The following is a 20,912-nucleotide window of genomic DNA, read 5'->3' as shown; positions in this document are numbered from 1 at the left end:
GCATTTGACAGTTTCTTATTCAGTAAAGTATAAACCAATAATATTCACAATATATTAAATTAGACAGTTTACAATGCCATCTCCCAAGGTCCAGAGGGCGTAGCATCATACCTGGAATAGTATTACACGTTGCTAGGTAGTACATTGATACACAGCTCCAGTCACCCAGGACTAATCCAGGCATGTCAAGAGCTGCCATGTACAGGGCAATGTTCCAACCGTCCAGGAGAGGGAGACTAAAATAAGGCTTTTAAAATCCTGAGATAAACGACATTGTCTGTTATACTAGTTGTATAACGTTACACCCCAACGGTGGTCTTCGGTGAGCTTTTGGATGTACAAAGTCTGTGCTAGGCTCCGCCAAGCAAGGGGCCTGTCATATGTTCTCCCCCTGTGGGACCTCTCGGATACTCTCCCGAGGGTCAGGGCGAGCGGCCGGCCTCCGGCGGATGCTTCGGCCGGACGCAATGAGGTCGGCGTAGCCCCGGGAGTGAGAGAAGGCGTACGCCGAGCGACGGGAACGTCTGCCGCGCTGGAACGGAGTGGGCTTCTTTTTCTCCTCTTCCTCCATCTCATACTTCTTCCTGTTCCGTTGGACCTGGAAGGGTTCGCAAACATGTTAGAATCTACAGATGGACGTCTTCGACTTCACATCAGTTGAGGCTGGTGGAGGTAGACATCGGAAGAGAGGGCTCCTTGTAATGCATGGAATGGAATGAGGAATGATATCAACGTGTGTGTTTGGTACCAATCCTCATTCAATGCGTTACAATGAGCCCGTCTTCCGATTTCTCCCTCTACCAGCCTCCCCTGACATCCATGAACATTAATCATGTATGATGCCTCATGTTTTGATGCCATATCAAGCCAAAATGTCAAACATATTACAAATCGTATCATTCTAATGTAGCAATGAAATGTAAAATGGTCCAGGTTCAAGCCCCGCCAGGTTACATCCAAGTCTTCCTTCTCATTGCAGGTCTTACCTTGTCTCCAACAGACGGCCAAATGGTTTTATAGAGGAACTGAATGCAGATGACAGGCAGCAGGCTGATGCCTACAGTCAGAATGATGGTTAACCACAGATAGGGCTGTCTGAGGGCATTAGACGCCGCACCTGAGGGGGAACACAGTGGTTAGAGTAGCTATGAAGTTCTGCTCGTTAGCATCGAAATCATAATCAACTGTAGCAAGTTACATATACATCACCACTTCATCAATCACCATCATACCTGGGTCAAAAAGTATTTGAGATGGATTGAAATGCTCTGAGCGTTGGCTTGAGCCTGCCTGGAGTGCCAGATTGGCTAGGGTTTGCACTTTTGGTACCATTCCATTGGCTCCATTGTGCCAGGCAAACTCAATGAATCACGGCTAAGTATTTCAAATGATTTCAAGTACTATTTGAACCCAGGTATTATCACCGTCAGTAAGAGTGCCGTGCCATATTTCCATAGTGGCTGAACTCACCAGTAAAGGTGAAGGCTGAGGGGAAGATGACGTGGATTCCTGCACTGTGGATGTCAAACATGATCCCGAAGTAAATGGCGATACTGCAAAGGACAGCGAAGCAATTCACAAATGTCCAGTATGACGTTTCTAGAGATATCTGTGAAAAAATACAAGACACACAGAAATCAAATCAAACTTCATATGTACAATAGATGTGATACAGAATACATAGATATACATAATAGCGACACTTTAAATGAATGTGCAATAACACTATGTGCAATATGACACCCTAGGCTAGGGTACATAAGGTTGCAGAGAAATAGGAAATGTTAGAATAGGTATAGCATAGCATAGAGTACAGCACAGTGTTTTATCTGTACAGTATAGTATAGTGGATAGTGTACATAGCCTTTATTTATGTAAACCAGCTCCTTTCCCTTCTTGTTTTTTTTTCTTTCCTAGCACCAGGGGAGCCACCCCTCCCAAATTTCGTTGTTTGGTACCTGTACTATAGCAATGACAATAAAGACCATTCATTCATTCATTCATTCATTCATAATAACCTGGGGCCTCATTTATAAAACCGTGCGTAGGATTGACGTGAGACGGTTGTGTACGTACGAAAGAAGAAATTTCACCCAGTTAAATTCTGCTCAACGAACACGTGATAACAATATATGAAACTCGTATCTGCCCAACTGAGGCATCGAAAACGGAATCAGTTTAAACGCAATTTGTCCTATTGTTCACCTTATTGCTTATGAGAATACATTTCATAACATGCAAGTATTGTTTAATAATTACAGATCCAATTAAATATGATTCCAGATTAAACTGTACAACATATTTGAGGGGGTGTTTTGCAAAAACAGACATCTCCGTTTGTAATTATTCTCCTAAATCATGTTTTTTTTGTACACTCCAGGGAACTCTTCATATATAATACGGGAGAGGTAATATTTAGATTTATTTTACACAATGGTATACATTTCAAAGCGTTTCTCAAAGCGAGTTTCATCCTTCTGCCATCGGAGTTGCAGTTGCTCATTTCTCCAGTTTCTGTGAGTACGCATGGGTCAGAGTGTGCGTGGAGGACCGCACATTCTCCCGCCAAGTTAGTTTTTTTATAAATCCCAAAGTTTGCGCAAAAGTGTTGTACGCTTTCTTTTGTGCGTATGCAACGTTTATAAATCAGGCCCCTGGGCTCTAATCAATTTGATCAATTCAACATTAGAGCTGAATGGTGTTCTAAAAAGCCAGAAAAAGAGAGAAAGCGTGGCCACAGAGCTCATCTTGAGGGATATGGCCATCGGTACCATAAATAAACAGTTACAAATTTGTTTTGAGTTGATTTGCTACCTGCAGGTTGACGGTGATGATAAGAGAGGATGCCATAACTACGGCGAAGGACTGGTAGTCTGACGGAGCCTCTCCGTCCTGCCCCATGGTCTGGAGGAAGGCGCCATACGGGATGAAGAAGATGATGAGGGACGTGAAGACGCCATGGAACAGACTGATGAAGAAGGTCTTGTAGTTGAACAGCACCCCCTGTTGACCCGGGAGGTATAACTTGGGGAACTTCAAACTGAGCTTGTCGTTCACGTCCTTCAAGGAAAAAGGGAAAGCCTATTAAGAATATTTTCATCGTGACCACCAATGATGGATTGACTGATACAACAGTGAAGGGTTTTCCTTCGATATTCATCATTAGAAGTTCAAAGGTTACCTGATCCATCAGGCCAACCAGGAGGACGGGGAGACTGCTGTAGCACACGTTGTACAGGGTGATGAACCAGTCTTCATAGGCAACCTAGAGGGAGGGGAACGTTTATGGGCCCGACGTTCATTCTTCTGTCCTCAAATATATTATAATAATATAATATAACACATCACAGGAAAAAGTCTACTTTCCTAAGTACTATTTATTAAGAGTACTTGAAATAATTATACTCCAAAATATCACTTGAGGGCTTCAAGTGTCTCTAGTCAATGAATAGATAGATAGCAAATGACATTCAGAATGGTGGAATTTAGAACCTCTAGAATGTTCTCACCTGAGAGGAGTATCCACTGAAGAAGGAGTACCAGAAGTGGACAAGGGTGAAGGCGAAGTTCTTGAAGAAAAAGTAGCGGAGGAACTTGCACATGCGGATGTAGGACCAACGTCCGTGAACCAGTAGGAGGCGCTCTAGGTAACGGAACTGGGCGAAGGCGTAGTCACTGGACATCACTGCCTGCATGCCCTCCTGTCCACTGATACCCACACCAATGTCTGCAGCTGGAGAGGCAGGGTTTGGCAAAGTTAGGAGAGGCTTTAAGTATAATGTTATGTTACCAACACTGAGCTGGGTCTCCAGACACAGATTAAGACTAAACTCAGACAATAAAGTTAGATTTAGCCCATGATTTTGCTTAATGTGTATCCAGCAAACAACTTATGATAAATACTGTATATGGAAAATTCAATTCAATGTGGTTCGGAAGTAACGTCCATCACTATTCATTTGAATTAAAATGATGTGGTGAAAACAAAGAAAAAACAGCTAGTATAGTTGATATACTACAATAGAACAGTAATAATAAAACAGAATAGAATGAAATAAAATAAATAATAAAGTAAAATAATGAAACACAACGAAGAGTGATTCCGTACTTTTGATCATGTTGACGTCGTTGGCTCCGTCTCCGATGGACAGGGTGACGGCCTTCTTGTACCTCTTCACCAGGCTGACCACGTTGGCCTTCTGCTTGGGCGTGACGCGGCAGCAGATGACGGCTTCGCACTCGCACGCCATGTCCACAAAGTCCACCTGCCGCCTCTCCTTCTCCACGTCGTCCACCGGCTGGCTGTCCTGGGGGTTGGTCGGGGCCGGCTTCTTGCCGAGCTTGCGAAGGCGGAAGTGGCGGCGCTTCTTTTTCTTCTCGTACAGGATCTCGTTCTGTATCGGGGAACAGACACATATTTCACAATTTATGATTACGCATAACTATAGTATGTTGAGTCATTTGACATTTGAAGTGAAGTGTTAATGAAACTAGGGCGCCTCTGAAGTTGGTATTCAATAATGATACAATACAAACTAAAGTAAATATATACTCAGCCAGTGCAGCCTCACTCCAAGGATGCCATGAAAACAGAGCCGTATTAATCAAATTAACCCTTATCTTCTTCTTTTTCGTTAAATACAGTTTCAGTTGCTAGGTTAGACAACATGTCTCATGATCATCTCAGACATTTGCTCCAGTGGAACGTGGGCGTGACGTTTCAAGGCACTACCTGGATGTACCGACTGACTGTGTTCTATTAAATGGTCTCACCAGCCAGCCTCCAGTGATGATCAGAGCGTTGGTGCCAGACCCGTCGAAGAAGGGCTCCGGCACCTTCTTCTTCTTGATGCCAAAACTAGGTGGCTCGGTCCTCCTGTTGGCCTGTCGGATCCTCAGCTTCTCACTGTCACACAACCATATGGAAGACACATTAGACACTGGGGGCGTTATCACTAATACACTCATCTCTTTAAATATAAATCTCTGATCATTACTCAGACTCGTGATTTAAGAGCAGTGTTACCACAAACGGGAATAGAATAGAATGGCATATCATGACAGCAGCTGGTGAAACCAGGAACAAGTCGCCAACTGACCAAGTGTTCAGACTTTTATTCCGAAAAATGTAAATACATTACAGCGTTGTTGAAAATCAATGACACACTCGCTAGTCAAGCCAAAACATTGCAATGCAATGGATTCGGTGAGTAATCCCCACTACTACCTAGTAGTTGGTGTAGAGTAGCGGGAATTACTCATAGTTTTTGGCTTGACTAGCGAGTGTGTCATTGATTTCCAACAACATTTCAGAATAAAAGTCTGAACATTTTGATTGGTTCGCGACTTGTTCCCGGTTTCACCAGCTGCTGGCACATATCATTAGCATAGCGTAGAAAAGAATAGAATTTGTGTTGTTCATCTGTCTAATTCTCATCTCCATCGTAGTCACACACTATTCCAGCACTGTAACCTACTTCACATCCTCTCCATAGTGGATCTGCATGTCGTCAGTGAGCAACTCACAGGCATAGCCAATGTTCTCTGCCGTCTCTGCAGGAAGAACAATGTCAAAGTTAATGACGGGACGAATAAGTTTCTCTCCAAACCAACGTTCAATGCGTCCGTTCTCAGACTCAAAGTAGTGGTTCATGAAAGGGGGTCAACTCAATCTCTCTTTCAATAGGAGGGACTAGTCTGTCACCATATAGAGAGCATTCCAAATGGTTTTCTGCCGTGGAGGCTGGGAACATACCTTTCTTATCGCCAGTCAGGACCCAGATTTTGATGTCGGCCTTGGCCAACTTGGAAATCGTCTCTGGAACACCATCCTGGAGCTTGTCCTCGATGGCAGTCGCGCCGATCAGCTACAGATTCGCAAAGGAAAGAAGGAGTAGAGTTTGAGTACATTTTACAGAATTACCCTAAACCATGACGAACTACATTTCTTGAATTGCTTGCTAAAGGATATCTTCATCATCATCGTCATCATCGTCGTCGTCGTTTTTATTCATGTTCCCTGTAAAGTGCATTTTATTGCATTGGTGTATAAAATGTGCTGTACAAATAAAGTTTGATTTGATTTGTAGCAACAGCAGCAAAAGACTTACCATCAGGTTGTTCTCGATCGTTTCGTACACCCGGTCCAGTTCTTCCTCTCGGTTGCCCATAGAAACGGCGGCGGCCTTGTGCTTCCTGTCCCAGGTGTCCCATTCCTGCTGGCTGATGTCCTTGTAGCACAGACACAGCGTCCTGAGCGTCGCGTTGGCGAAAATCTACAACAGGAAAACCATATCTGCTATGAACACCAATAACTGCACAAGAGCCAGTGTGCATAAAGTGTGAGCATTTTCATCTTTTACTGAAACGACAAAGAAGTAGCCATGAGAAACGATGATTCTCGTGCCTAACGGCCCTTAGAGCAGGAGCCTATCGCCTGCTTCCATAGCGTGAAGCTGCTTGATGTACAAGTACACCGTCTGGACATGACGCTGGTATGTGGCAAACGACTCAAGACTAGGTGTAATTTGTTAAGCAAAAATGTGTTTAATCTACACAAGTCCAGTCTTGTGTGTAGACCATTTGGGACCAGGAGTTTTCCCTGACAGGTGTCGCCTGACTGAGAAAAACTCAGATTCAGAGATCGGTGACTCACGTCCAGAGCGGTCTGTGAAGTTTCCCTGTGTCTGGAGTTGGGGGACAGGCGCTCGTAGACGACGGTGTCGGCGCCTTTGCAGTATAGACGGATCCTTCCGTCAGGGAACTTCACTGAGAGAGAGGACACAGAGATGTTACAGAGGTGGTCACCACGGAGATGTTACAGAGGTGGTCACCACAGAGATGTTACAGAGGTGGTCACCACGGAGGGGGACTGGTCGGTCACGGTCGCTGCGTTCCAATTCTCTACCCTTCTCCCTGACGTATGCACTTGTGAACTGACCTCACAATCAGTGGAGGCTGGTGGTGGTAGAAATCGGAGGACCGGCTCATTGTTTGATACCCATTCCGTTCCCATGCATTACAATGAGCCCGTCCTCCGATTTCTCCCTCCACCAGCCTCCCCTGCCTCACATGAGTTTATAAGCATAGGATTCGTGAAGGCGAGCATGTGCTTGAGAATTTCCAGTTCCACCATCTCTCTCATGCCTGTCCACTCCTTTTTTACATTCATGTGGAGGTAGCGTACAGATACACAGCTCACAGGACAGGGTTAGACAATTGGGACACAGCATACATTACAGGAAGTCAGGCTACTCACGGATGATGGACATGCGCTTGCGGTCACTGTTGAAGTCCAGCAGGGCCAGCATCCCGTAGGTGACTTCCCGTCCGAGCTCGCTAATGGTGATGGTGTCCTGGGTGCGGGATAGGAAGACGAAGCCAAAGTTTCTGGCAGCGGTGACCAGAGCGCCCTCGTCTGGTGAGGCGGCCTGGTACACCAGCTCATCTGAGAACGGAGGACAACAAACATCAATGTGTCAATTCTGGGGCCAAAGTCGATTTTAGGCAATCTCTCCATGCAGGTAAAACAATGGCAGGATGCTTCATTCGCCACATGATAATAAGAATAATAATAATAATAATTCATTATATATCAATTATATAGCGCTTTTCCGAGGCTCAAAGACGCTGGCGAAAGACAATGTCTACAGGAGGACATACAATTCTGAATTTGCTCATAGACCTTTATGTATTCTATTTATTTGATTGGACTTAGGACCTATATGTTATTACATGTTACATGTAACCTACATGTTATTACTCATCTGTCTCAACTTTGACCTCTAGCACGACTCTGGCAGTTGCTCACCCTCCTTCTGCTCCACCATGACTGTGTGACACAGAGACAGCAGCTTGAAGAACTCCAGCGCGTCCTTGTCCTTCTCCGACCGGATGACGGAAATGAGGGAATGGTCCATGAACTCAAACTTCCTGTCCGCATACTGGTTCCAGCTGAAGTCGACTGGCTGCAAAGGAGAGAGAGGAAGATGTCGATCAAGAAAATCTCTTGCTTACTTGTCCGCATACAATGTAAAGCGCGATGAGCACCTTGAAAAGCTCTACATAAATCTAATCCATTATCCAAAAAGGAGGTCAAATACTCAACAAGTAAGCTATGGTGTTGACTTAGGCAACACCCTGGCAATTTGAATGTAATATCATTTGTATGTAAATAATATATTTACCCTTCCGCGATCGAGAGTCACGCCCTCAGCGGTGGTGGGATCACCTGTAAAACAAGGAAATAACAATGTTGTTTACATGTCAAATATTTCTATATTTACCAAAATAAAAAAGACTAGCATATACAGCACATGTGTCAAAGTCAAGGCCCGCGGGCCAGATCAGGCCCGTGAATGAGTTCTCTCTCGCCCGCGGGATGATATTTAATTACTATTAAAACCGGCCCGCAGTATTATGTGCCCGCAGCACCATAATACTACAAGTCCCAAGATGCATTGGCGCGTACCGAGTGCCCGCGAGCGAGCGCGATCCCGCGTCTTCTCTTCACTTCAGTACTAGTCATGAGCAGCAGCAGCACAGTCACAGTGGAGGCCTTAACATCGCCGTCAATTCCCGAGTGTTCCCGAGTACACAGTTTGCTGACAATTCAGGCGGAGATTTTCCGACTTTGAAGCCCAAAAAAGCAGGCTTCAACTGCTCAGCAATCCATTTGCAGTTGACGTGGAAAGTGCACCAGCAAATCTCCAAATGGAGCTGATTGAGCTCCAGTGTAATGACACACTGAAGGCAAAATATGAGTCCGTGGGCGCTGCTGAGTTTGCTCGTTTCATCCCCGACACAATGCCTGAGCTGCGCACCCAAGTTGCTCAGACACTGTCTATGTTTGGCAGCACATACATACGTGTGTGAACTACTGTTTTCGTTGATGAAACTAAACAAAACATCACATAGTATCTTGGGCATGTGCATCTTACTGATGAACACCTGAACTCAATCCTGAGGATTTCCTCAGCTCAGAGCCTGACCCCAAACATTAATGAACTTGTACTCAAGATGAGACACCAAGTATCGGGCTCAGCCTCAGACAAGTGAGCAGAAAGGACTTGGACTTGATATTTCTTTGAAGGGAAAAAAAAAAAAAATCTCCAGTTGAATGGACCCAGGGAAATGTTGCCTAAGAAATTAATGCAACTGTTTAGCACTTTTGCACTAACTTTTCTAATTGTATTATAAAAGACAGTCATTGGTGAGGACCAGAGCAGCACACTGATTTGTTTTTAATGCATGCTGTTTCATTTTTGCATTTATCTTGCCATTGAGCTTTGAATGAAAATTATTTTGCTGTTTACCTGTTAAAAAAAATTTATATTTTCAATTTATTACTGAAAGAGCCTTGAGAAAATATTGCAACTGATTTTATTTATGTTTTACTTAATTTAATTTAATGATTAATGTTAAGTGCAATATAGGCTGTGTTATTGGTATTGGTTCAATATGTGCAATAATTGCGAGTTTAAATAAACATTGAACCAGCCCGGCCCTCCACTTGTACCATTTTTTTTTATTTTGGCCCCCTGTGTATTTGACTTTGACATGACTGATATACAGGAACACTTTTTTCAAGACAGGCTTACCGAACGAGGTTTCGAAAACATCGCTATAGAGTATGTGTTGCAACACTACTCACACAAGGAACGAACACGGTGTCAGTCAACTCACCGTAGGTGCGGCCTGCGATGGTACACTTCTTGAAGGCCATGACGTTCTGGGTGAGGGTGCCGGTCTTGTCTGAGAAGATGTACTCCACCTGGCCCAGCTGCTCATTCAGGGTGGTGGTCCGGGCCTTGGCGGGCGTGTCCTTCGGAGGGTAGTACATCTGCAGGTCCCAGTTGATGAACTTACTCTGGCCCAGTCGGATCACCTCCACACTGGACGACAAAGAAATATGTTATTCTATAGTCTTTGTGTTGACATGTGTAGTTATGGGTTCATGAGTGTTGAGTGTTCACTATTCAGTATTTTGAGTGTTCATTATAAAAGACCTGTAAGGAATTCACAGATGTGTAACATCTTTCACTTTTCTATATCCGACGCATAAACATTTGGGTAACACGGTCGAACTAGGAAACAAGACGTTTTCTGGAGAGTAGAGTAGAAAGGAGCTGGTCACCTGACGTAGAGCGAGATGGGCACCATGGTGTTGAGGACGATGATGTACCCCCAGAAGCTGAGGAACCCTCTGTAGGAGGCTGTGTGGCTCGCCCCATCAAACAGGTACCACGCCTTGCTGCCGATCTCCTCGTACCAGAAGGTGTGTCCTATAGCCAGGCCTGCAGAGATCAGGATCAGCAGGACAAAGATCTGTATGGAGGGAGAGGGGGGGGGGGAGAGAGAGAGAGAGACAGAGAGAGAGAGAGGGAGAGAGAGGGTTCATAGGACGATATTTTAAACGTCATGGAGGAAAACAATGGCATGGGGGGGTAGTGGATGTTGAAAGATACAGTAACACAACGTACGGTGTACACCATGTAGTTCATGAGCTCATCGATGTTGGTCCTCTTGAACCTGGTCTTGCCACCGTTCCTCATTATCTTGGTATCAGCACCTTCAACAAAACGGAGAGCAAAGAAGTGAGACTAGGAGGCCATTACCACTGCAAACCCTCAAACTGATGTGAACAAATATCCCCTAAATGTTTGCAATAAAGACATTTCTACTATATGCTGTGAACAGGACAGTTCACAGTGTATAGGGTACAGGATGTGAGGTAGGTATAGGGTACAGGATGTGAGGTAGGTATAGGGTACAGGATGTGAGGTATGTATAGGGTACAGGATGTGAGGTATGCATGTACCAGCGTAGATGACCAGGCCGTGACATTCGTCCGTGTTGCGGACGGTGCAGCCCCGCAGCAGCACGTTGTCCAGGTCCAGCGGGTAGCGCTCCTTCCTCCAGCGCATGGTACCAGTGAACTTGTCCAGACGATTGTTGGGCTCCTCGCATATGATCATGGCTGGGCCAATGGAAGACACAGGGACAGGAGTGGGCAAGCGTTCGAATACAGGCTACTGATTCAATCTGATTGTGTGTTTTTTTCTTCTTTTTTTTCAGTGATGGTGCTTTTGATGTGGCTGTGCACCAAAGATGTAAAATACCAACATTATAATATTATTTTGTTATACTGTACATAATAATATATTTACTGACATTGGTCCCTACTTATCGAAGTGTATCCTGGAGTTACCAATTACAGCACACACACAGGCAAACACTCAAAAGGTTATCACTTATCAGTCACCGAGGCGTGACATTAGCGTGTTTACCATCAAGCCGTGCCAGCTGGCTCTCCTCCTGTAGTCTCTCGTGTGTCACTTTCAAACCCATTTTGAATTTCAGATTGGTTTCCCTGCAACATGATAACGGACATCCATCAACTATGCTCTTTCAATGTACATCTTAAAATGAAAAGGTCATCTAAAGTATGAAGTAAATTAGGGAAACTGGGTTGACTGAATCTCTGTTTGATTTGTAGGAGTTCACAGTCTTATCTACGATAAATGTTCAACAAGTCTGAGATTATGACATGTCTTAGCAAACCCTTTTTATCTGACTCTAGCTCTCCCTTTTTTTTACTTTCTTTTTTATTAAAAGCATGTGCAAGGTGGAAATACAGACAAACGCATGATGTTATGACAGACTGAACCAAAGTGCTGCAGACATGCAACAAATCATGAAAAGCATCTTACCCATCTAGCTCGGCTGTTTCAACATAACAAAGACTGTTGGGATTTGAACTCGACAACAACAGAATGTCGGCCTGAATGAAAATGAATGCAAATGATGAGGAAATTAAAATGTTGAACTGAATTATTCAAATAATGCTAAATTAAAAAAGGTAAATAGTATGATATACAGTACCAATTAAACAAACTTCAGAAGAAACAGAAAACAAATACATCTTACCGGGATGAAATCGTTTTTCTTCAAGCGGACCACATCACCGACCTGAATGCTCGTCCACTTTGACTCTTGAAACCTGGTTTGAAAAACGTCTGCATTTAACGTAGATTTTTTGCACCATGTAATCCCTAAAATGCTGCAGGGACCTTTAAACCTAAGAGTGTGTTTCGAACTAAGAGTGTGTTTAAACCTAAGAGTGTGTTTCGAACTAAGAGTGTGTTTCGAACTAAGAGTGTGTTTAAATCTAAGAGTGTGTTTAGAACTAAGAGGGTGTTTAAATCTAAGAGTGTGTTTAGAACTAAGAGTGTGTTTAAATCTAAGAGTGTGTTTAGAACTAAGAGTGTGTTTAGAACTAAGAGGGTGTTTAGAACTAAGAGTGTGTTTAGAACTAAGAGGGTGTTTAGAACTAAGAGTGTGTTTAAATCTAAGAGTGTGTTTAGAACTAAGAGGATGTTTAATTATTACCTGCCGTCCAGGAGGACCTCACTCTTCCTGTTGTTGATCTCCTTGTCCATCCGGTGACGAGCCTGTCACAGAGAGGGAGGAGAGGGAGAGAGGGAGAGAGGGAGGGAGGGGGGAGGAGAGGGAGAGAGAGGGAGGAGAGGGAGGAGAGGGAGGAGAGGGAGGAGAGGGAGGGAGGGAGGGAGGGAGGAGAGGGAGAGAGAGAGAGAGGGAGTAGAGGGAGAGCGAGAGGGAGAGAGAGAGAGAGCGAGAGAGAATCATGACTCAGTACGTGACTAAATTGGGCTTAAAGAGAGATGAAACACAATTACAATCCACTCTTCAAGTTCAAACTTCTTTTCAGTGTGATGCAGTTGATTCTGATAATAGCATACTCTAGGCGGGACTCGGGAGTATGCAGTTCAGACAGTACCAACAGGGAGTCAACTGGATCTGTTCACAAGACACACTCCATACTCATACTCCATCCAGCCTTTTCACTCTTGGTATGATCTATATGGAGGAGGAGAGGACATGTCCCTTGCTTGGACCTCTCCCCACCCTTAGGCTGGATGGATAGATGGAGAGATGAATGTCCCAGTAGACTGAATGGCACAGACATTGACCACAGCCTAGACTAGAGGACCACACTCACCAGGTCATCCACCAAGTCTTTGACGGCAGTGATGGTCAGCACCAGGACTAAAGGCACTAGCGTGGTGTACCAGGGCAGTGTGGTGATCTCAGGGATAATCTGATGGTGAAGAAAATGGGGGGGGAAAAAGGAGATCAAATGAGGATCAAGGAAATAAAAAGGTAAAATCACACACAGAGATGATTATTGCATCCTCCAATCTGACAGGCCTTGGGATTTCTGTTTGTTAGGTGCCACGTCCTGTCGCAACCCTGTGTTGCCCGCGATTGGCCTGTCGTCATGTCCATCGTCGTTTGCGTGCCTGTTCTGGACCAATCGGCCGTTCGTCCGCCCATTTAAGATCCCTCCTGTCCTCTGTTCAGAAGCCATTGTTTGTGTTTTGCTTTAAGTCTTGTGGCCAAGCCATGTGTTTAACTGTGTTATTCTTTGGCTCATGGTTAAACCTATACATGGTATCGGGTTTTTGTTTGTCATTTTCTACGCGCAGGCCCAGAGGGGATAGGTAAGATGTCCATGGGGGTACATAACATCACGTAGAGACATTTGTTATACACATTAGGTTAGGAACAGATGCCACCCTCTTTCCTATATATTTTAGAGCCGGTGTGGTTAGGTAGCTAGGACCGTCTATCTTTTCTTAGCTTGGCACCGTTCAGCATCCACTTCGTTTCCTTGTGGCGTTCTTTTTGTTCATTAATAGTTCGCTGCAATCATTTTAGTTCGCTGCAATGTGCCCTGGTTTCCCTGGACCAAAGGGTTGTAGGGTTTCAACACTGTTGAACAAACCAGCGATCAACACTCTTGTGACAAGCCAGGATATCAAAACAGAACACCGTCCTCTGAGTGTGGAAACAGAGTTCTAGAACTAGTTACTGGGAAGTGATCAGAAATACCACGTTTCTTCTCTCACCGCTCAAACAGCCGTCTCACGCCACATCCCTGTTGCGTCATGCGTCGTAGATTTAAATCGCAATGTAAATACCATGCAAATGAGTTGAATCTTCTTGTGAACCATGTGACCCTACAGTGTCTCTCACCTTGAATGAGCTTGGATCTTTGACAGCAAAAAAGACAGCGGATCACTGCTCAGCATACGTGTAGTGACATGGATCAGTATGTAGTCAGTGTTGGACAGACGTCTATATTTAGCGGTGAACTTACCTGTAAGATGAGTAAAGCAAGGAAGTACATGTTGGCTGCTCTTTTGAACTGCTCGTACAGATTCAATGGTAGGAATGTGAAGGCGTTGTATTTGTACGTCTTGATTCCATTCCCCTGAGGACGACAAAACAACATGGTGAGAACGACTTAACCAAAAAATACGTAGTTAGCCTACGTCGTACAGGGAAACAATCTGTCGTTGTTTTGTTCCATTTCCGTATTGAAACTATGATATACAGGCGTCATTACGATCATCAATAAGCTGTAGTCCCACAGAGAACATTTGTAAAATGCCAGTATTTTCTGTCTGATCCACATTTGCATAGGCCTTGATTTACCGTTATGAGGCCACAGCATGCAATCACTTTATCACTTTATGACCTTATTCTACTTTATTATTACTTACTTTACTTTATTCTATTATTGTTGTTAATATTGTTTGTATCCTGCTGCAATGCCAATGTCAAGGAACCTTTACTACATTGGATGATTCTTTATTGCAATTCTGATTCTGCAATGCAGGTAACGCGGGAGGAGAGAGCTGGGGAGCCTGGAAAGGGTCGGAAATTCAATGCAAATGCAAATTAGCGAAACTGAGGGGCCCCCAGGACGGAGCGGAATTCAAATGCAAATGAGGATACCTGCACCTCACCTGTGCCCCATTTACACAGGCCCCAGATGGGCTTTCTACCAGGACCAGTGGACTAGGTCAGCCATAAATATTTCACCTATTCCCTACCCCAGGCCAGTTTACACAGAAAACAGTACCGGTAAATTACCAGGACGTGTCTCTGTGAGATCAGGTTATTAGAGTAATTGTATTGAATGTAGATATGGAGTATTACATTTTAGGTCAATTAGTTAGGTAATGTCATGAACCATGTTTCACTGCCTATGAAGAAGTGCTATGTATTCGCCACCAATCTTGTGATTCCCGGTGAAGTGTTTTCCCGTGGGTGTGGCACGTGGCATGTTCAGAGACTCTTTTCCTCAACACCCTCTCTCTCCCTCTCGGTGGAACGTTCCGTCCTGCTGATTGAACATAATTTGCATAAACCACAACAAACACAGCAGCCAGCAGCCACCATTCTGTGAGGAGGAGGGGTGTGGAATGAGTAGACAAAACAGACATCGGTATCTGAATGGGACAATATGATGGGTTTTCAACCTGAGTAGTTTCATTGGCGTTAGCATGATGGAAATGTGACGTGGCAACTACAGCAGGATTATTCTCTTTACTCAAGGGTAAAGAAAACACCAGCTAGTAAGTACCTCTAAGAACAAGAGTGGGTTGGAGGAGCAGTGCTTGACGAAAGACTTAACAAAACAGACAGGTGAGGTAGGTTTTTCGAGGAGTGGTGGGAACAGATCATTTCCAATGCCACAATCTAAATGCCTGCCCTTTAGGCAGTTTCAGATGTGAGAAACCGAGGCCATAGTCACATTATAGCCATCTCAACTTCCCCACCGAGTGACCTCCTTAAATACAACACCTGTGTGGTATCTATTTACACCCATGGGTGTCCCCAAACAACAATAATAACAACAACAACAACAACAACAACAACAACAACAACAACAGAGAGTAAGACCAGTCTGTCTGGTTAAGGGTCATTGTTTGTTATTTGAGACAACTAAATGTGCTTGGTCATTCTCGTCATTCTTCTCCGCTATCTCCTCCTGGTGAATAGAAAATACATGAGAAGGAAAGAGAGGAAGTTCCAACAGCCACAGAAAAGCTGTTGCAGGCTCAAAGACCAACCGGAGGTAGTGGCACAGACCAGCCACTGACAGGAAGGACTGAGCAGACTCTTATCAGAGGAGGAAGTAATAGGAGGATCGTAGTGATCAAACAAACAAAACACAGTTCCCGAGTGTCATGGGATGTACTATTATGCCAATGTCTGCTGACTGAAACCTAAATATGTCCAGAACGCCACATACATGACATCATATTTCCATGATCAAATAATGCGTCAGAGAAACTCAACACAAAAGGGCCTGTTTAGGGGCAAACAATCACAGGCGAGCCAGGTGCAGGTTTCATCCAGAGTGCATCTAATGTATCGATGCTTTTCACTACCAGCATCTGCCATTACTCCACCACCGCCTGTTGCTGTTTCATCAGTCAATATTTAGTTTTACTCTACCCAACAATAGCTAAGAGAGCTGGCTGGGAGCCAGCAGAGTTAGAGGGTGGGAAAGAGGGGACTTACTGAGTACTTGCTCTTTTTCATGCACAGAAGGACTTTTCGTTGATGCTCGGGTAGATTAGCGAAATCCCGGTCGTTTGCCATGACCTTCCAGGTGAACTCTGGAAAAGAAAAGAAAAAACAATTAGCAAATCTGCAACTCACGGCAGCTTGAATGCAGGAACATTACTATTTCTCATGGCTATTCAGCTTTTTAAAGCTCTAATTCACATACTGGTACAGCATTAACAACTGCAGTCCTGTGGCTACTGGCCTGGGTAGGCAGGCAAGACATTGATTCCAGCCCTGCCCGACATATGTTTCTTAACCAAGGCCCAAAGAGAAAAACCATGACTTGTTGATTGTTTTAAACAGGTGTGTGAGTGTTAGGCTGGAACCAATCCCTGTTCACCCAGAAACTCTCCAGGACCAGAGTTGGAGAAGGCTGATCTAATGGGTGAGCTCTGAGGGCTCGATTTCCCAGACACAGATTAAACCTACTCTGGAAAAAACATCCTCAGTAGAGGGACTCCATATAAAGTGTGATTTAGTCCAGTTTTTTGGCTTAATCTGTGTCCGGGATACCTCCCCCAAGTATAGGAGTTTCTCTAGTTATCTTGGACCCAACTCACCACTGGGCTTGGCGTCTGTGGGCGGGGCCTCCCCTGGTGGCCCCTCTCCATCATCACTCGGGTCCAACTCATCGTCCGTCTCATCATCACTGTACGGCATGACCTCATCATCGGGCTCCAAGGAGCCCTGGGAGTCTGCTCGACTGCGACTCATGGTGAGACGTCAGGGGGTCACTGAAGGTGGAGAGAGGAGAGAAGAAAGAGAGAGGAGATGAACGTTAAACAAATATAGTATCACTTCAACAGGCTGTCACAAAACAAGAATAATAGAGCTTCATGTAGCATGTGTGCCTACGGTATTATGTAAATATTGCATTGTTATCATAACCAAATAATCACAATCCCAAAAAACTACACCCTTGAGGCAATGTGGGAAGAAAAAAATCTGATATAAAACCGGTTTCAATAGGCATACCAGTGGTTGAAGACTGAACTTTCGAAGTGTCCTTTAGTTAGGCTACATTTTTGTCTGACAATAAACGAAACCAAGGATCATATCACGATAGGATCATGCGCATTCATGAGGAAAAATAACCGTAGATGCATTTGCTGTGAAATAAGATAAACATCTTCCAGTCAACAAAAAAACAGTTATGCAACAACGTAAATAGTGTGTAGAGTGAAAATAAATCTATAGGTAAAATTAAACACTGATCGGAGACCACATTGTCTACCCCCAAATTACTGAATGTCTATATCCCAAACTACTGATCAGTCGCCCACATAGCACATTACTGCGCAACCTAGAACTGGGGTTAGACAGCTTTAAGAATAGCATCACGATGACTAAACTCCAGGTGAATTTCCACACCCCCTTCCAACCCTTGCTCTACCTGTACTGCATCTTTATAATTATTCTGAAGGTACGCAAGTGTTAAACGTGACTCTCACACGACACAGTACCTCCTCAATAACAATGACACAGGCAGAAATGCAAGTCATACCTCTGCATCATTGGTGGTTTGAGACATAAGTACATCGATGGAGCAAGGGAACAAGTGTTCCAAACATTTCTCCCACTGTATTATACAATATCAAAGCAATAATCTGACCATCTTGTGTGTGCTAGTTTACGGCTTTCAACAAACGTGTTGAGTTTAACTTATTATCTACGTTATCTACTTTCCATTTTTCGCCAATCTCAGAGCGTCATTGGACCTTGTTGGTCTTATTGTTTTTTTCTTTCAACTCTTTACACCTGAGGACCTTAAAACCAGTGAATTGAAGTAACCATCTCCAGAAGCAAACATCTAAATTACAATTATCAGGGCCTGAATTTCCTGACTATGACTTGGAACTTCCAGTAAGATGATTGGTTGGTGGTCAGATTCTCCTGGCCCTGCCTGATTGACCAACCATCACAAAGGTGGCCATCTGAAAGAAATGGACTGAAAGATAGTGCCTTATTCAAAAGAACATTACAATGGCCTCTCATTCACACACACACACACACACACACACACACACACACACACACACACACACACACACACACACACATACACACACACATTCCCACACCAGTGGCAGCAAGCTACTATGCAAGGCGCCAGCCTGCTCATTGGGAGCAATTTGAGATTCAGTGTCTTGCCCAAGGACACCTCAACATGTGTCCAACTGGGGATCGAACCACCTTACTTGTGATCATTAGACGCCGGCTCTACCTCCTGAGCACCAGCGTGGAACCAAGTGTGGAGCTGTTCAAAGGGAGCCTCTTGGCAGAGCGTGACAGGTTAATGATTGATTACCTTTTATGGCCCATTAGGACGCTTGATAAGGTTCAGTGATTACCTGTATCAAAGGGAGGCTGGTGGAGGTTGAAACCGGAGGACGGGCTCATTGTAAAGCATGGAATGGAATCATTTTTGATACCATTCCTCATTCTATTCTGTGCATTTACAATGAGTCCATCCTCTGACTGCCACCAGCCTCCCCTGACCTACACACACAGCAGCCTAATTGTAATACCTACTCTAACCAGGGCAGAGTGTCCACCAGGCAGCCATTTTATGACCTGTGCTCTCCTCGGGTCAGACTAATTGAATGCTTTAGGAAGTGACTAAAAGCATTTAATTTGAGCTCTAACTAGCATGACAAACGGCTGTAACCAAATGCTATGGAGCACCTTAGACAAACTTTTACAAAGAGCTCCCTAAAATAACTCACAAATTAGCTATTATTTATAATGAAAGTGGTGCAACTTCATAATTGTGATAAATAAATAACTGAATAAATTACATTTATATATATATAAAAAATGGAGAATACCAAACAAACACTGTTTTTATTTTCCCCTTTCTCAGTTCAAGGCTTTAATTACATCTTGAAAACTGAGATTTTTCACGTGACTAAATAACATGCGTGCTGTAGGACTCACCTGACGTGACAAACCAGCAGAAATACTGAATGACTGTTCCCCTCAGCATCACGTAGGGGTGACTCACTGTAGGAAGACTAACTGTAGGAAGTCTCTCCTGACATCCAACACTTTGGGATGCAGAAGGCATAAAAGAAGGCATGGCTCTTATTGTATAGGAGAGCCAACCCCCACACCCATGGAGAGAGCTGCGCAGCGATCAGACACACCCCTGTTTACCTAAGCATACAGTGATCTAACCTTAAGCACTCCCACACTGCTCCGAAAGTGACTTAAGCAACGGCTAAGATTTGCATGATTTTATGTCCATGGTGCCATTGTCATTTACACTAACAACACAGTATCACTGGCAGGATAATAATACGTTGGTTTGGATAAAGGCCTCTGCTAAATATCTGAAATGTAAATAATGGTTATTTGGTTGAATCAACTCGCAAGCAGGAAAGGGACTGTTAATATTCAGCATGGATACGGAAGTGTTAAGACAATAAAACACTGTCTGCTGGTCTTGTCACCATCCAGTGGTTTTAGGGTAGGAGGGTAGCAAATTCCTGATTGGTAAATAGACAGCAAGTAGAGACAGACAGCAAGGGGCCTATTTTTTTTTAGGTCTGGTGCACTCTGTTTGCATTCATAAAAACTGAGTGTTTGAACTTCTTTTTTTCTACCACTATCCATGCTGTATATGATGCCATGTTCTAACTCAGGACAATATGTCCATATTAAAGTGAAGTGTATAATCCAGAACTCAGTTTACACTAGGGTGATAAACCTGAGTGATGTTTATGAACGCCACATGTTGTTTTGGCAGGGCACAAAGTGAGGAATGTGATTCTCCCAGTGCAGGTTCTGTCCATCCGTAAACAAGTCAGACCGTTTACTGATGATTCTGCTGGGTCATCCTGAGTCAGCTCACTCACAGTCATAGATATCACCAAATTTAAACAGAATATCAGTTTAAATACATGTTTCTACAGAACGAGGAAAGAAAAAAGGTCAATAAAGGGCTACTCTATTCCCTTCCCATTGATCCAGATGATCCAGTGAGTCAATGGACTCAAAATAACCGAATAAACGACTTTTGGATCAGATCCAACAACCACCCCACCCTAAGAGGAGTCATTGTCCTGCTCCGCTCTTTAGACACAAACTGGGGGGTGTTTTCTTAAGTATTGCGAGGTCAGACGGTTTCGGAAAACAGGTTTTTTGTGGATAGCCTGAGGCACAGCCATAGCAACGCGGAAGAGGACTGGGGGGGGAATAGAAGAGGGACAGCATTCAGATCACCTTCAAAAGAAGTCACAATGGTGCATGCCTACTTGGCTTGTAACCTGAGCTCAGAGATTCACAATGGCCTAGTTTCCACCCCCATCTCAATATTTAATAAAGCCCAGTCCTCCCTGCGCTCTCCCCCTGTGAGGAGGGGCGAGGCCGGGGAGGAACACACGGCTCTTTACCTGCTGGCTGACACTAAATGAGCTCCTCCACGGCTGAGTCTCCCGGTGGGATTCCCCACCAGGTGAGCTACC

General features: G+C 44.2%; 1 protein-coding gene across 1 annotated transcript; it reads right to left on the bottom strand.

The window, feature by feature from the left end:
* Positions 1-376: 376 nt before the first annotated feature.
* atp8b1 (ATPase phospholipid transporting 8B1) lies at positions 377-17,160 on the bottom strand (the record flags this gene model as incomplete). Its single annotated transcript, XM_080530355.1, has 27 exons — positions 377-598; positions 987-1,117; positions 1,471-1,609; positions 2,815-3,060; positions 3,182-3,265; positions 3,510-3,733; positions 4,109-4,394; positions 4,774-4,906; positions 5,478-5,553; positions 5,756-5,867; positions 6,111-6,275; positions 6,656-6,768; positions 7,259-7,447; positions 7,811-7,967; positions 8,187-8,230; positions 9,685-9,893; positions 10,136-10,326; positions 10,482-10,570; positions 10,820-10,978; positions 11,289-11,371; positions 11,712-11,782; positions 11,929-12,001; positions 12,391-12,452; positions 13,022-13,120; positions 14,183-14,296; positions 16,399-16,496; positions 17,007-17,160. The coding sequence occupies 27 exons, from the start codon at positions 17,158-17,160 to the stop codon at positions 377-379; spliced, it is 3,723 nt and encodes a 1,240-aa protein (XP_080386481.1).
* Between the last annotated feature and the right edge of the window lie 3,752 nt (positions 17,161-20,912).

This window comes from Nansenia antarctica, assembly GCF_963989245.1.
Source record: "Nansenia antarctica genome assembly, chromosome: 4".
NCBI classification, from domain to species: domain Eukaryota; kingdom Metazoa; phylum Chordata; class Actinopteri; order Argentiniformes; family Microstomatidae; genus Nansenia; species Nansenia antarctica.
This window is presented reverse-complemented; position numbering and strand designations above follow the sequence as displayed.